The sequence below is a fragment of the Trichoderma breve genome, chromosome 6 (assembly GCF_028502605.1).
Source record: "Trichoderma breve strain T069 chromosome 6, whole genome shotgun sequence".
Taxonomy (NCBI): Eukaryota; Fungi; Ascomycota; class Sordariomycetes; order Hypocreales; family Hypocreaceae; genus Trichoderma; species Trichoderma breve.
In genome coordinates, this window is record NC_079237.1 from 396,443 (window position 1) to 412,248 (window position 15,806).

Genomic DNA, 15,806 nt, shown 5'->3' on the forward strand with positions numbered 1-15,806 from the left:
GAAAATATTGTCTCAATTGTATTGAATGTACTTTGTTCCAGAGCCGTCAAGTTGACATTATCACTGTTGGCTGATGATGACAAAAATGTTGCTCTCTATCCGTATGTGTATCCCATAATGCTTCCACCCATGCATATGAAATCATTTCTTTTTGCTGTTGCCAGTCACCCAAGTCGATGCCCATGCTTCCATCTCTGAGCCGTCTTCGCCATTCTCTGCGCTGTCTTCGCCATTCTCTGCGCTTTCTTCGCCATTCAGTTCCTCCAAATATGAAACAATCTCGTCAACCAGATGAATCGCGCCTTGGTCGGATAGGCGTTGACGAGACCCGAATACTCCAATATCGAGACTTTTCCCTTGTATTGATGCTTCAATGTCTATTGCAGCCTATATTACGTAAAGTTAGAATTAGCAGTCTATAAAATATGTGGTAAATTGGGCGAGTGCCGTGGAAATACTCACAGGAAACGCGTCTTTTACGGGATTCTTCTGCAGACATGGGTGAAACACTACTTCTTCTTCCGTTTCTTGAGCAAACTCTTCGTCTTGTACTTGAATCAGTTCGATGTTTGTTGAATTGCCGTTTGATGTTTCGGAGATGGCTTCGGGAAGGCTGAGAAAATTGACAAACGAAGTAATCTTGACTCCGGTCCAAGCTGCAACTTCCCATAGACCGACATCGGCACGGCCTTCAGCAGCAATAAGGTGAATGTCGTTCTGTATCATGTGGGCAATTTCGAGAATGCTGTCGTCGGGTGCCAGTTGAACTCTCAAAGGAACGAGATTGAGTGTCGGGAAAGTCAGAGGAAGAGCTTCATCTGTTCGATTGGCAAGATAAATCCCAAACACGACAATCTTCTTTCCGTCATCACTTGGCACTCTAGTATTTCCTGCTGCAAGGATTTTGGCATATGCTGCAAAGAAGAGTGCTTGCAGGCTGATGCCTTTGTCTTTGGCCGCTGTTAGAAGGTACGCGATATTCGATACTGCGGACCGTCGTAAATGCGATACTCGGCGCTTGCCAGCCATAATAGAGGCAGAAGAGTCGCCATCTGAGGAGCAGCCTTGTAGATATGATGTCCAAAAGGCTCTGCGAGACTGCCGGGAATCTTCAAGTGATGGCTGAATGGTATATCTTGACCATTCTTCAATTCCTTGCTCAACCGCGAGAGCGTTTCCATTGAGCAGCTCTGACAAACGTTTTATTAATACTGGGATACTGACGCCGTCGTAGAGTGCGTGGTGAATCTTTAGCTTGATTGCTATTTTGCCCTCGTCTCTTCTCACAGCATCGAGGCTCACCATTGGCTTGACGGCAGAATCATCAACGGACTGGTGACTGGTCTTGAGAATGGCCTGTAAGAATGGTTGCTGGGGAGAGTTTGTTGCAATGAAGACAGTGCACAGAATTGGGGTCTGAGCAACAAGTGACTGCCAAGCCAACTGCACGTCTTCAACACTGGCAATTCCCTCGACTAGATACCGAAATTCAGGGTAAAAGACGTTGCCCTCTGCATTCTGCCACGCACTGATCATGTAGACCTGCATAGGCAACGCTGGCAGAATCGCCTCGACATTGTCCTTGGAAATATGCGCTCTGTTAAAAAGTTCATCAACATCAATGCCTTCAGGGGACCACGCCGTTTCTTTCGGGTGAACAGTGTTGCCGTTTGTCTGCAGAGGCGTCGCAAGTTGCGCCATTTGGCCGATGCTCGTCGCTCTGATGAAATCTCTGGGGTTGAGATAGAGACCTTCTTTGCGCAAGAGAGAAGACAGCTTGATGGCACTGATAGAGTCTAGGCCGAGATGATAGAGATTACTCTGGGGCCTGATGGACTCTTCTGGAATATCTGACACGTAACTGAGGATTTTCCGAATCGCCAGCGCAGTCTCATCAAGCTCTTCCGCTGTTTGTTCAGTAGCTGGGCTTTGCCCTTCACCATTAGTCAGAGGCACATCCCCAGCCAGCGAAATGAACGACAATCCAGCTATCGAAACGCGATTTTCCTCGAATGAGAGTATCTCGAGTTCTTTCGAGTGTGTCAGATACCCCAAAACTCGGTCCAAATCTTCCAACAACTGTTCAGCCCCATCTTCGGAAATAAACTGCGACTGGCAAGCGACTCGCCAAACGAGATGATCGCCAACAGCTTCGGCTTCGACGCTCACAGGATAGTCAACTGCCGAAGTACCATCGACGGACTTTAGCAGTGGATTTGCAGATGAGCTGTATGGAAACTTTTGTAGCATAAACAGCGTGTTGAACAGTTCACCGCTGGACAACTGCACCGCATTCTGGATCTTTCTCAGAGGGTACGATTGATGATCCCGTATATCTGCCATGCTTGCCTCAAGGTATCGTAAAAAGGACATAGAGGTTCCATGAAGAATACACCTGAGCGCTACCGTATTGATTGTAGCAAACATCAAATCCTCAGCTCCTTCAAAATCGCGCCCGGACATGACAACGCCAAACGTTACATCCAAGGCCTTGATCCGATGAGCAAGCACAAGAGCCCAACAAGCCTGGCACAGCACTTGCAGACTGATGCCCTGTTTCTTGCAGAAGGAAGAGATTTCGGACATTCGTTTGCTTGCAGGATATTCTGTGCGATACAGAGCTTTGTTGATGCCATCCTCCGGCTGTTTAGGGAGAATCGATGGCACAACACCGTCGAGATAACCAGCCCAGAATCGACTGGCATCATCGGTGGCCGAGGCAAGTATTCTTTTGAGAAATGGCTTTGCAGATGTTCTCGCCTGCAACTCGCCGTGGTACGCCGTTTCTAAATCTCGATAAAGCAGACTCAGCGACCATCCATCATACAAAGCATGCGCAATCGACACAAGAACAAACGTCTTGTCTTTGCACGTCACGAATTTGAGCTGAAATAGAGCATCAACTCCGCTGTTTGCCCTAGCGATCTGTTTTGCCTCTTCAATGAGAGCGCTCATCTCACCCAAGACTTTCACTTGAACACTCTCAATCTTCTGGCTCCAGTGCTTACGCACAACCTGGCAGTATGCCATCTCGAGCTGCAAATCATCCACTTCAAGGAATCCCGTTCGAAGAATCGGCGATCGGTCGATGACGACAAAGAATGCTTCTCGGAGTTTCTCAACGTCGATCTCTGATGAAACTTCAAGAACATCGTGATTAAAATACCACTCAAAGTCAGAGTGTATCATCCCCGCAGCCATAGATTCTTGAAGAGGCGTTGGCGGTAGCACATCTTCTACACCACTTGTGTTCAACCCGACCTTTTTGACGTATGACCAGAGCTTCTGCTCAAGTTCGTCGAATTTCTTGTCAGTATCGTCATTGGATAGTTCTCCAGAGTGCTGTGTCTCAATAGATGCCACCATCTTTGCAATTGTCTGCTGACGCATGATTTGAGAAGCTGGCAACAGGATGCCTTTTTGCTTGAGCCTCGCGGAAAGCTGGATGACATCAATACTATCCAGGCCAAGTTCGAGAATCGTCTTTGCAGCCGAAATCTCGGCATCATCCAGGCCGGAAAGCGAGGCGATTGCATCTCTGATGCCAAGAGCCTGATCGGTCCACTCGAAGGTTTTGTCATTCTCGTCATCCGCCGACTTGAACCCATTTTGCTCGACTGAAAGTGGTATTCCGTCCTCTTCAGCAGACTTTGGGAATGGGACATCAGCAACCATGAGTCGAATATTCTCTTCAAGCTCATCTAGCATTTCTTGGAGCTTTGACTCATCCGCCACGTATCGCTGTGCAACAAGAGTAAGCTGGACATTGCCATTCAACAACCATTTTGCTTCTAATGCTAGCGGATAATCTGGATTCAAAGGCCCATCCTCTATTTGCCAAAGATTTGGGAACCGATCCCTTGTCTTCCGTTCCACCTCAAACACAAAGAGGTTATCGAATAATTGCCGACCGCCAGCACACCACTTTTGGATACTCTTGAGCGGAACGTGTTGAAACGGCAATATGCTTGTGCTAAACTCGCTGCATTTCCGTATGAGTGACGCCCAGCTTTGGCCACTCAGCGTCTTGTTGAAGAAGGGCATAGTGTTAAAGAGCGGACCTATTGTATTTTCGACTCCAGGAAGATCTATTGATCTGCCAGAGACAATCAGGCCCACGGTTAACCCATCAGGGTAATATTTCTGAAGAACAGATGTCCACAGTGCCATGATGACTGGTTGCAAAGTGACTTTTTGTTTCCTTCGAGCATCCTCCAAAGGACTCCCATCAATGATTCGAGTTACCGAGGCAGCACGATCGTGTGGAGATGAAAGCTGAAGGGTCGAAAAACTCGTCCAGCCCTGGAGATGGCTTTCCCAATACTTGCGGCAGTCATCGTGTCTCCATAATGGGCCATGAGACAGCGCTTCCATAAATGATGGAGATGGTATCGTAAATCTCCCAGCATAGATAGACTTTAGCCGTTTCAGCATCAAGTCGAAACTATTCCCGTCGTATATTGCATGGAAAATGTGGATGACTAGTTTCTTGAAGCTAGGTCCCTTTATTAGAATCGCCCCAAGCGGCGCAATAATATGTTCACTGTTTTGCTGGACCCATTGCTGCCACTGGTTGTCCAAGAACGCTTTGGTATCCTTGTCGTTCTGCACAGTCTGTTCAATCCAGCGTAAATCCTGATTCTTCAATGCGACTTGAACGTAGCCCTCCGTGGTGTTGACAAATGCCGTTCGCAAAATAGACTCAGAAGCTATTAGCTCTGTCCAAGCTGCCTTTATTCGGTCTTCTGAAGCATCATCGCTCAAATTCAGTACAAACGTGTTAAAGTAGGTACCTCGAATCTCATAAGTAACAGACTTGGAAATGATTCCCTGCTGCAGTGCCGAACATGGCGCAATGTACTCGATATCTTCTCCTTGAAGATGTAAGACGCTGCACGCAAGGGCGCGGTATCGATGGTGATATGCCTGAATCAATTGCTGTGACTCTTTCACGCGGCTGTCCTTGTGAGATGAAGAGCGCTGTTCAGAGAGCGCTGCAACAAGGTCTGCGACAATGGGATTTCGTAGTAGAATAGCCGGCGAGCATGCTACAAACTCTCGTTCCTTAAAGAGCGTAGATAGTGATAAAGCGCTGATAGAGTCCACTCCAAGGTCAAAGATGCTTGTTTCGCCATCAATAGTCTCTAAGGCGACACCCGTAAAATCAGACAGAATCTGTATCACTTTATGGCCTGTTTCGCCATTGACAGATCGAGGAGCAGCCTTTGGTGCCGTCAGATCCATCAATTGCTCATGCGACAAGCCGTTGAACAATTTCTTCAACTCTTTCGCCTCAACCTTGTTATTGGGAGACAGCGGGATATACGGAAGGGCCAAGAAATACGTGGGAATCATGTAACCCGGAAGCTTTGCTCGGCATGCCTCTTTGGCCTTTGCGCCCAGATTCGCCTCGTCCGTCAACGGAGCCAGTACAGCTTTGGGCTGCTGCTCGCCTACGAGAAACGAGACGAGAACATCTTTCCCGCTGGATGCATGCTTGATGACAATTGTCGCGACATCTTTAATCTCGGACACACCAGTGCGAATGACGTGGTTAATCTCGCCAATCTCCAAACGTTGTCCACGGAGCTTGACTTGATCATCCGCGCGACCAAGAAAGTCAAAGCAGCCATCATGGAGGATACGGACAAGATCGCCAGTCCTATAAATCCTTTCCCCAAATTCTGAAAGCGTCGGGAATCGCTCTTCAGTAAGTTCCTTGCGGTTCAGGTATCCTTTACCGACCAATCTTCCAGAAACACAGAGTTCTCCAACGGCGCCTCGCAAGACAGGAATCTCGGTTCCTTTGCGGAAAACATAGGATCCCACGTTGAGAAACTGTTTTCCAATGTTGCTGGGTCTTCCATTAATGGGCACTCTCTGGTACATTGTCACGCCGATCGTCGCCTCTGTTGGGCCATATGCATTGTAAATAACTGCCTTTGGTCCCCAGGCATCCAGGATTTCTTGCTTGAGCTGCTCGCCACCCGTGATAAACACACCTCTACACAGGCCTGGCACCTCATCTGGATGAGTAAGGCGAGCCAAACTTGGCGTCAAGTCAATGTGTGTAATCTCCAGGCTGTTGATGGATGCAATCAAGTCATCCAGGATCAGATCCCTTGGAGCCGCAACAACCGTAATGCCGACCGACCAACTCCAGTATTGCTCCAAGACAGAGACATCGAAATGAAGGGCGGCAAACTGAAGCCATCTAGAATCATCGCTCCAGTGCCCTTTGAAGAGCTCTTGGAAAGCCATCATTGCCTGCACACAGTTGTCGTGTGTGATTTCGCATCCTTTTGGAGTTCCCGTCGTGCCCGATGTATACAGGCAATAGCATGTCGCATCAGGAGTGAAAGCACCACGCAGGTCGCGTGGCTGATCAGAAATCGGTTCAATATCTTCAAGATCAATACGTACAACGTTGACGTCTGTATCAAAATCGATGTTACCATCGTTAGTTGCCAACAAGCAAGGTGCCAGTGAGTCTTTGAGAATAAACTCCTTTCTATCGCTAGGAGCACTGGGATCAAGCGCAACAAAGGCACATCCAGCCTTGAGAATTCCGAGAATAGAAATGTACGCCTCTGGGCACTTGTCAAAGTGAATCGCAATGATGCTCCCTATGGGAGCAACCTGCATTAGCAAGTTGGCCATCTTATTGCCCATCGCATCGAATTCAGCATAAGACCACACCTGCTTCACCGGACGGGAGCCATCAAATCTGCTAACAAACTCGAGAGCGACATCATCAGGATGTGATATGGCTCTTTCTTCGACAAACTGATGCAGGAACTGCACAGGAGCACGCAGCTCGGGTGAGACGGGAGGTGTTATTGCAAAAAGATCCGGCTTCAATCGGTAGATGCCATCCTCGTCGCCGTCAGGCTCGGTAGCAATGTGTGTCATCATTGCATCGAATTGTCTGACGAGCAACTCTGCTTGTTCTCTTGGTAGTATATCGCTGAAGAATGTGATGCAAATCTGGATCTCGTCATTATGCGGCTTAACCTCCAATGACACTGGATAGTCAACAGTTGCATCGTCATTCACAAGCTTCCAACATTTCGTGATGCCAGACTCAGTCTCCAGCTTTTGGTAAACTAAAAGTGTATCAAACACAGGTGTTGCAGGGTGGCCCAGCCATTTTTGAACTTGAGTTAGAGGAGTGTGCTGATGCCTATGTGCGTTGGCGTTGTAATCCATCATATAACGAGTCAACTCGGTATTCGACGGCTGATTCACCGCAATGACGGGAATGGTGTTCATGCAAGGAAACGGCGCATCCCGTGTCTCTTCCATGCCACGGCCAGAGAGAATGACGCCAAACACAACAGACTCTTCGCCCAAGTACGAGGAAAGAATTCGTGTCCACGCAGCCTGGATGACTGCCTGGATAGAGACTCCTTGTTTCGTGGTTGCCATTTGCAAGGATGAAAGCGTCATAGAAGCTTTGATTTCGTGAGAAACCATCGTTCTCTCATCCTCTCGCAGAGGTGTCATAATGGGAAAAGTGTTTACCACTGCCATTTCGGCCTTTTCTTTCCAGAATTCTTGCGCAGCGCCTTCATCATTGAGGCTTCTGGATAGAATAACATTCAATGCAGGCTCAATAGATTGTTGATCGATCTTTTGCCCAGCCAAAAGCCTTGATAAGTCACCCATCATCTGATCAAGAGATTGAGCATCGTAGAGAGCATGGTGTACCAGGACGTTCATCATGAGGCCGCCATCAGTCTTGGCCAGTGAGATCCTCCAAGGCGGGAGATGGAGATTGCTTAAGATTGCCGTTGCTTCCTTTTCTTTCCACTCTTGAAGCTTATCCTGTGATTCCAGACAGAATATGTGATTGACTGTCTTCATAGATTCTGATGTATCGGAATACCTCAACATTGCGAATGAGCTATGTCGATGCTGGACTGCAGTAAATCCTGTCCGAAGCATAGGATAGTGAATTCGAAGGGTTTTCCAGGCATTGATCAGATCGTCCTCTGAAATAGTATTGTCCACTGCATACGATAAAAGATTGAGGTAATTTTGCCCTCGAGACTGGATAAACGACACCAGCATTGCGCACTGAAGGGGCGTGCTTGGAAGAACCGCCTCTATGGTCGCAGTATCAGACACCTTGTCTTGAATCTGAGCCGAAATCTCCTGGGAAAATTCGTCAAAGTTGTATCCAGATGCGTCTTTGCCGTCTTTGGGGACTGCAGATATCCTCTCTGCCAATTTAACACAAGTCTGGCATTCAATGACATCGGAGGCAGACACCTTGAAGCCCTCTCGCCGTAGCATGGCAGCCACTTGCACTGCATTTATACTATCCAGCCCCAGCCTGAAAATGCTCGTTTCAGGATGAATCTTCTGGATTGGTACTCCAGAGAGACTTGAAAGAACTTGGCGAATCTGTTTCTGCAACTCTGTCCATTCCGCGTCATTCAGCTCAAGTTCCTCTGATGCCACAAGAGTATTCCTCTTTGCAGTAATAATATTTAACACAGACAGATGAGCAGGCTGCAGATGGCTTCTATCGGGTAGAGCAGCAGAAGGATGATCCAAAATAGTTTGGAAAAAGTTTTTGAACATCTCGGCAAGCGTTGATGCGACATCCCGATTGAGAGCACCCTCGTCGTAATGCATATTGATGGCGATAGAGTCTGAGCTGGAATTTGGAACAACTTCGCAGACAACTGGGATATCCATATCTCCATTATCCTCTTCAAGTGTCCATATCCCAGCATCCATGTCCTGCAAGGGGCTCTGAAGCAGCAGCAGCGTATCAAAGAGCCTACGGCCCTCTTTTGCGCCAAGTTTCTGAATCAATCGTAGAGGCGAGAATTGATACCTTTGAACATCAGAGTTGAGACGCTGAAACGACTTGGCAAGATCGATATTGCGAGAAGAAGTAGAAACATCTTTTCGTATGGCAATCGTGTTGAAGCAGGGAGCAACCAATCTGTCGAGACCTTCAATATCCAATGTGCGGCCATTCATGACGAGTCCGAAACAGACGTCGGTGGAAGTTGAACAGACTGCAAGAGTATCTGCCCAAGCTGCCTGACATACTGAGAGTAATGACACCCCAAGAGATCTCAGCCGGGTTTTAACTTCGCCATACGATACCTCCAGAGTCTCCCGATGTGTACATTGAATGATCTGGCTTCCTGAAGGCCTCGTGAATAGATTCAAGGGATCATAGCCTCGGAAATGATTGTTCCAAAAGCTCTCAACATCATCAGGCAGACACAGCGCTTCTTGTAGAAAGGGGCTGTAAGAGACGGGAGGAAGTAACTGTTCTCTATGCGCCAGTGCTTCTACTTCTCTCCAAAGATTTTCCATTGCCACTCCATCATAGAGGGCATGATGGCATATAAAGGATAAAAAGATAGAGTCATCTTGCTGTATAATGGCAAAAGAGAGAGGCGGCACTTGTGTGTCCAAGGGTTCAGATACGGTAGCCAAATGTTGATGGACAGCTTCATTGAGAGAGGTAGCAACAGTAAACTCCTTCCACTGAATGATCCAGTTATCCAGAATAACTTGGGCAATTGGAAATTTAACATCATCAGTAGTGACGAAGCATGTTCTGAGAATACTATGCCGCTTCGTCATCTCATCCCAGTAGCTCTTCATGTCATCACCAGGGCGATGAAGGCGCAAAAGAATTCTGTTATAATAGCTGCCTTGAGATAGCATTGCTTCTTGCAGGGGAGAGCATGGTAGTATTTGACCGATCGAATACGGCTGCTGCGCAAAAGATTTGTGGACTTGCTCAGTGAAGGAGTCGGAGAAAAAGACTACGTGCTTTGCAGGGCCATTTCCTCTCATATCATCTTGCACAAAGCGCGCAAGCTGTGCGACAGACGAGTGCTGTAAAATTGCCGAAATAGGAACCCGATGCTCCAGCTGAGAATTGAGGCTGCGAGAGACACTAATTGCCGATATCGAGTCCAAGCCGATTGTTGCAAATGGCGTCCACCGACCAATGTCAGATCGGGGCACGCCCAAGGACCGTGAAATAGCCTCTGCAATCTTTGTTTCCGATTCGCTCCACTCTGCGTCATCCTGTGTTGTTACAGTGCTGGAAATGGTTTCAAGATACTCTTGAGGGAGAGTCTCGAAACAAGACTGTAGTTTTCGCCGATCAACCTTGCCGCTAGATGTAAGGGGTATTCGAGAGACTGGTATCAGATACGAAGGCACCATATACAACGGTAATTTTGACAACAAAGTGGCGTATAAAGAACGATGAGATTCGGTGTCAGGATCCAGTGTCTTGAACACTTCGTCGGCTGCTCCTTGGGAGAACGTATAGAATGAAGCAAGTTGATCCGCCGCACCATTTTCTCGTCTAACCAACGTGGTCACCGCAGCATGGATCGATGAATTAGTAGTTATCACGCTATTAACTTCCCCAGCTTCAATTCGTTGGCCTTTGAGCTTAAGTTGATCATCGATACGGCCAATTATAAGAAGCGATTTATCCGGAAGCATCCTTCCCATATCACCAGAGCGGTAAATGAGACCATAATCCGGGTGATTGATAAACTTTTCCGCCGTCAGCTCTGGCATATTCAGATAGCCATCAGCGACCTGCTCTCCACCAAAGCAAAACTCGCCTATCCAGCCGATGGGAACAGTGGAGAGGCCGTCTGGATAAAGCACAAAGATTGATGTGTTGGGGAAGCACCAGCCGAGATGCTCGATATACTCGCCCGGCTTCATTCGCTTAACGCTGCAAATATTTGTCGTCTCCGAGGGCCCATATCCCTGCCACAGCAAGTCTCCCCAAGTATCGAGAACAGACAGAGTCATGGGTTCTCCCGCTGTAACCAGAAACTCAACGTCGGGTACATTCTTGGGATCAATTAGTGACGCCACTGTGGGCGTCAAACTGAGGTGTGTAATCTGGAACTGGCGGATCGAATGCTCCAGATCTTCAAACAAGTCATCATTGACAGCAGCACAAAGACACATCCCAGCGTGCCAAGTAAAGAAAATCTCAAAGACGGATACATCAAATGCCTGTGAGCAGGCTTGTAATAGTCGACCGGCCTTTCTCTGAGCGCTGGGGTATACCGACGCAAGGTATGTAACATTGTTTACAATGTTTTTCTGACTCACGGCCACACCTTTTGGCACGCCTGTAGTGCCCGAGGTGTAAATCACATAAGCCAGCCTCGACGTATCCACCGTCATGTCCAAGTTATTGTTTGCAAAGCCATCCAACGGAGCTGATTCAACGTCCAAGAACTGGACATCAGCTATATCTCGAAGCGTTTGTATGGAGGCAATGTCTACCACGCAATGCCTAATGTTTCCTGATCCAAAGATGTCCTTCACTCTCTCAATCGGTGTAGACGGGAGAAGAGGCAGGTATGCACATCTTGCCTTGACGATTCCAAGAATCGAAGCGTAAAGAAGGGGCGACTTTTGCATAACGATGGCGATGACTTGACCTGGCTCGACTCCTGGATCCAACAGGAAGCGAGCAATCTGGTTGGAGAGTTGGTTCAGAGATTCGTATGACATGGTATCCGTAATCATAGGAACTTCTGAGGGTGATTTGCTAAAACAGATGGCATCCGCCTCAGGGGTTTTTGCAGCCACGGCCTCGAATAAAGTAGCAAGATCAACTTCGTCTTGTAGTTTCTCAGGGCGAGTATTTGCGACAGATGCCTCTATGGTAATGGCTTCTCTCACCGTCCGAACCAATTCATCAGGATGCTGGATGATGTATTGGAAAACCGCCTTGACTTGCTCCACCAGTATTTCTACCATGGTCGACGGAAACCAATCAGTATGATATGTAGCCTGTATCGAGAATCCAGCATCATTCGGCTCCACTTCCAACAGCAGTTTTGTTTCCAGGCGGTCCAAGTGTCGAATTTCTCTAATAGCCGCCTCCTTGCGACTCTTTGTATACAGCGATTCTTGGTAGACGAATAACACGTCGTATAGACTTTCAGTCGCCTGCAATTTTGACAGCTTCCGAATTTCTGACAGCGGCAACAGGCAATGCTCCATGATTTTTCGATTACTCTCGTTGATACTCCGCAAGACATCAAAAATCGCAGCAGCGTTGTCGATATCTACCCGGAGAGGGAGTGATGCGATACTTGGCCCAACAATTTCCTCAATATATTTTACCGGAATGGTTCGGCCAGATGTCACCGAACCCAGCAAAACATCCGACGTGCCCAAGATGCTGCCCCATATGAGAGCCAAAGCCGCTTGAAAATAGACTTGAGCGCCATATTTTGTATTCGTAATAGCATCTTTAGCTACCTCTGAAGAGATGTCAAGCTGTGACTTGAGAGATAACGTCTCATCCAATTCGACTGGCCTGGCATTCAGCTTCGGACGACCTGGCTTATTCCAATCAACGAGATACTCAGCCCAAAATGACCTTGCATTGTCCAATTCATCTCTTGGAATATTGCTGGTATATGCAAGCAGGTTTGAAAACTGTGGTCGATGAGGCAATGGCCTTTCGCAAATTATATCAGTTAGATCCGAGAGTATAATATCCATAGACCAGCCATCGTAAATGGCATGATGGATGTTAATTAGAACGCGTGGACCTGCGTCGGCTCTAGCCTGCTGTATCTGTATTCGAAGCGGACGGAGTAGTCCTTCCTCTCCAGAAAACTCAGGCCGACGAAATTCTTCGACAATCTCTATCTGATCAAATCGTAATGATGCGAATATTGGTGATACAAAGCTGCCATCCCAGCTAACAAAGCCTGCTCGTAAAATATCCCTTTCCTGCGCAAGCAGATGAAATGCGTCATGTATTGTCGTCGCAGTAATTCTAGGAGTGGTCTCGAGCTCTATCTCATTCCAGTAAGCTTCCGGACGTTGCGCCGTCTCTGATAACATGGCCACTTGAAGTGGACTGCACACCAGCACATCTTCAACGAGCTCCAAGTCGTTTTGCAGAGCAGTATTGCTCTCTTCAATTAGAGCCCACTTATCCACGAGATGGATGTCAACCAATGGGGCCTCATTGTGGACGGGAGATGACAGAGGTCGTACTGTAGAGCATAGCTGCGCAATTGTCTGCATGCTCAACAGCTCCGCAACACTCACGCTGAACCCCGACGAACGAAGTGCCGATGCCAACTTGATGGCAACGAGAGAATCGATTCCTGCGGAAGCCAGAGTCATATCATAATGTGCTTCAGCTCCCAGGGTATCCGATATGACTCGCAGGATAGTCTTTTCAATGTCAGACAGGCCAATCAAGGAATTACCCTGACCTTTTCCAGCCTTTTGCTCAATAAACTCCTCTTTGAGCCTCTTGGTGTCGACTTTACCACTCGGCAGCCGAGGGAATTCGTCCATTAGCACCAGCTCTCCGGGCATCATGAACTGTGGAAGCCAGCTCCGGCAATGGTTCATGATCAAGTCTTCCGTGACGCCAGTATCCGCAACGCAAAATACAACCAGGATGGAATCAATGACAGCTCCAACGGCCAAGTGGCATCCAGGGGTTTTTAACACAGCAGACTGAACTTCTCCCAGTTCCAGCCGCTGACCGCGAAGCTTTACCTGGCCCTCGGATAAGCGCCCAAAAATCTCTATGGTCCCATCACCGGTGATGCGCGCTTTGTCTCCGGTCCTGTAGATTAAGCCATAAGGTGAAGGTATAAAAGAGGAAGCCGTCTGCTCCTGTCGGTTGAGATACCCATCGGCAAGCTGGTATCCTCCAACTGCAAGCTCTCCAACTTCTCCTTTGGGGAGAATCTTGACGTCTCTACTCGTTTCTGCAGATTCTGCAGGCTCAATTATGAAGCACGATACGGTGGGTAGCGGTACGCCAATATTTCTTATTGAAGACGTAGAGGTGAATTCTTCTTGTACAGTACTATAAGGCCTGTCAGATAATACGAACCCAATGTGAACTTCAATACACTTACCAGTGAATGGTGGCTTCTGTTGGCCCATACATGGCCCATAGCAGACTCTTCCTATCTTGGCTTCCGCCAAATTCTCGTATTACAGGCTCATTGAGCATCTCACCAATCGTCAATAGCAGCCGTAGCGTTGGGACATTTTCTCTTTTCCGCAAAAGGCTTGCCGCTACCGTCGGTGTAAGTTCGCAAGCATCCACGCCCATCTCCGAAATGACGGCTGGCAGGTCGTTCAACATCTCCTTTCGATCGACGCTAACCAACGTGCTCCCCCGAAACAGCGGAAAGAAGATTTCAAACACCGAGACATCAAATGTCGGGGCGGCAAACTGGAGGAAGCGAGAAAACGTTGGCACATGCTGATCATGGGCTAGCAGTGCCTGTGTTACTGCAGCGTGCGAGATGCCAACGCCTTTGGGAACTCCGGTTGAACCAGATGTATACATGACATACGCCAAGTCCCTTGTGCTGGGGGCACGACAGTCGACAGAGTCTCTATCTAGGCATGGCTCCTCTTCATCTTCAACTATAAGCACCTTTACCGCGCTTTGCGAAGGTATACGGGAGGCCAGCTCCGCGGATGCCACGACCACGGCCGCAGACACATCGTTCAATATAAAGTTGACTCGGTCCGGGGGCGCATCTACATTGAGCGGGCAGAATGCGCCTCCTGCCTTAAGAATAGCTAACAAGGCTATGTATAAGTGTGGCGACTGGTGAACCAGAACTGGAACCACAAACTCATCTCTGGATTCACCAAATGCACGACATATCCTGGCCGCCAGGGCATCTGCAGCATCATGGAGCTGGCGATAGGAGAATGACACGCGCTTATTCCTGCCGAGGTAGTCCAAGGCTATTGAGTCGTCCGGCTGTCTGATAAGATGATGGAGGAGATCCGGGCCGGGTAATAGTGTCGGGTGTGGGTTAAGCACAGATAAGTCAGCGGGCGCCTCCATCGTGCACCGTCTTGTGTGTGTGTGTGGCCGTGTGCGTGTATGTTTTTCAAAATGTCTCTCAAGACTGTCAGAAAACCCTGGCCAGAATAGCCTTTTTCGCCAACCAAGTGCTGATTTCCACAATCACGGCCATGAAATGCTCAGAGACATCAAGACGCAATCTACCTACGAGAAAATGTTTGCATCACGTTCGGCCCGTCCCATATGCGAAATACCCTCACGTTCGTTGGTCACTCAAATTGCACTGCCCGCGCGCCATTTAGCCAAGACTGAGCCACGCGACGTGTAGAAAGAGAGTGTGAGACAAGTTATCGACGAATTGGCATGTCGATGATTCGCCGATGAAGCTTCCGGGGCTCGTGATTCCTGCCGTCAACGGTAATGCGTCTAGATCGTGCATGAGCTGGGGCTGAAACGAGCCTCTCAGAGCAGCGCAATTAATCAGCAAGGCGTAAGGAGATGCGGCCGCCACCAATCGAATCGTCAGTTTGCGACACTGTCGTAGCCGCTCGCTGTCATGCTGGTGCACAGATGGGAAATGTCGGTTGATATAGTTCGTCCGAATGGTTCTTTACCATGCAGCTTTAGCCTTATTGCAAAGCAGGGCCCGGAGTTCGGCTGCCACACGCACGCGCGTTATGCTTCGCTTAGCTCGAAAGGTTAGGTTTCGCTCTCAGAGGGTAACGATGGCGTCACGGGTGTCAATGAGAGAAATGATTTTCGGACCAGGTACAAGCAAGGAAGAGCAAGAGACGGTGAAGAACGGTGAGAGTGAGGAAGCGAAAAGTCAGCGTCACAAAAGACAGGCATCCGACGAGGTCAGAGAAGAGCCTTATGAATAAAAAGCAAGGCAAAGCAAAGCAAAGCCACCGCCAGGCACTCACTCACTCGCTAGCCAGTCCCGTGGGTTACACAGCATCTGGCCCCG

General features: G+C 48.4%; 1 protein-coding gene across 1 annotated transcript; it reads right to left on the reverse strand.

The window, feature by feature from the left end:
* Positions 1 to 141: 141 nt before the first annotated feature.
* On the reverse strand, positions 142 to 14,878 carry T069G_09036 (AMP-binding enzyme domain-containing protein; the record flags this gene model as incomplete). The annotated part of the gene is made up of 3 exons (XM_056176246.1): positions 142 to 387; positions 463 to 13,873; positions 13,926 to 14,878. The coding sequence occupies 3 exons, from the start codon at positions 14,876 to 14,878 to the stop codon at positions 142 to 144; spliced, it is 14,610 nt and encodes a 4,869-aa protein (XP_056024724.1).
* Positions 14,879 to 15,806: the final 928 nt, after the last annotated feature.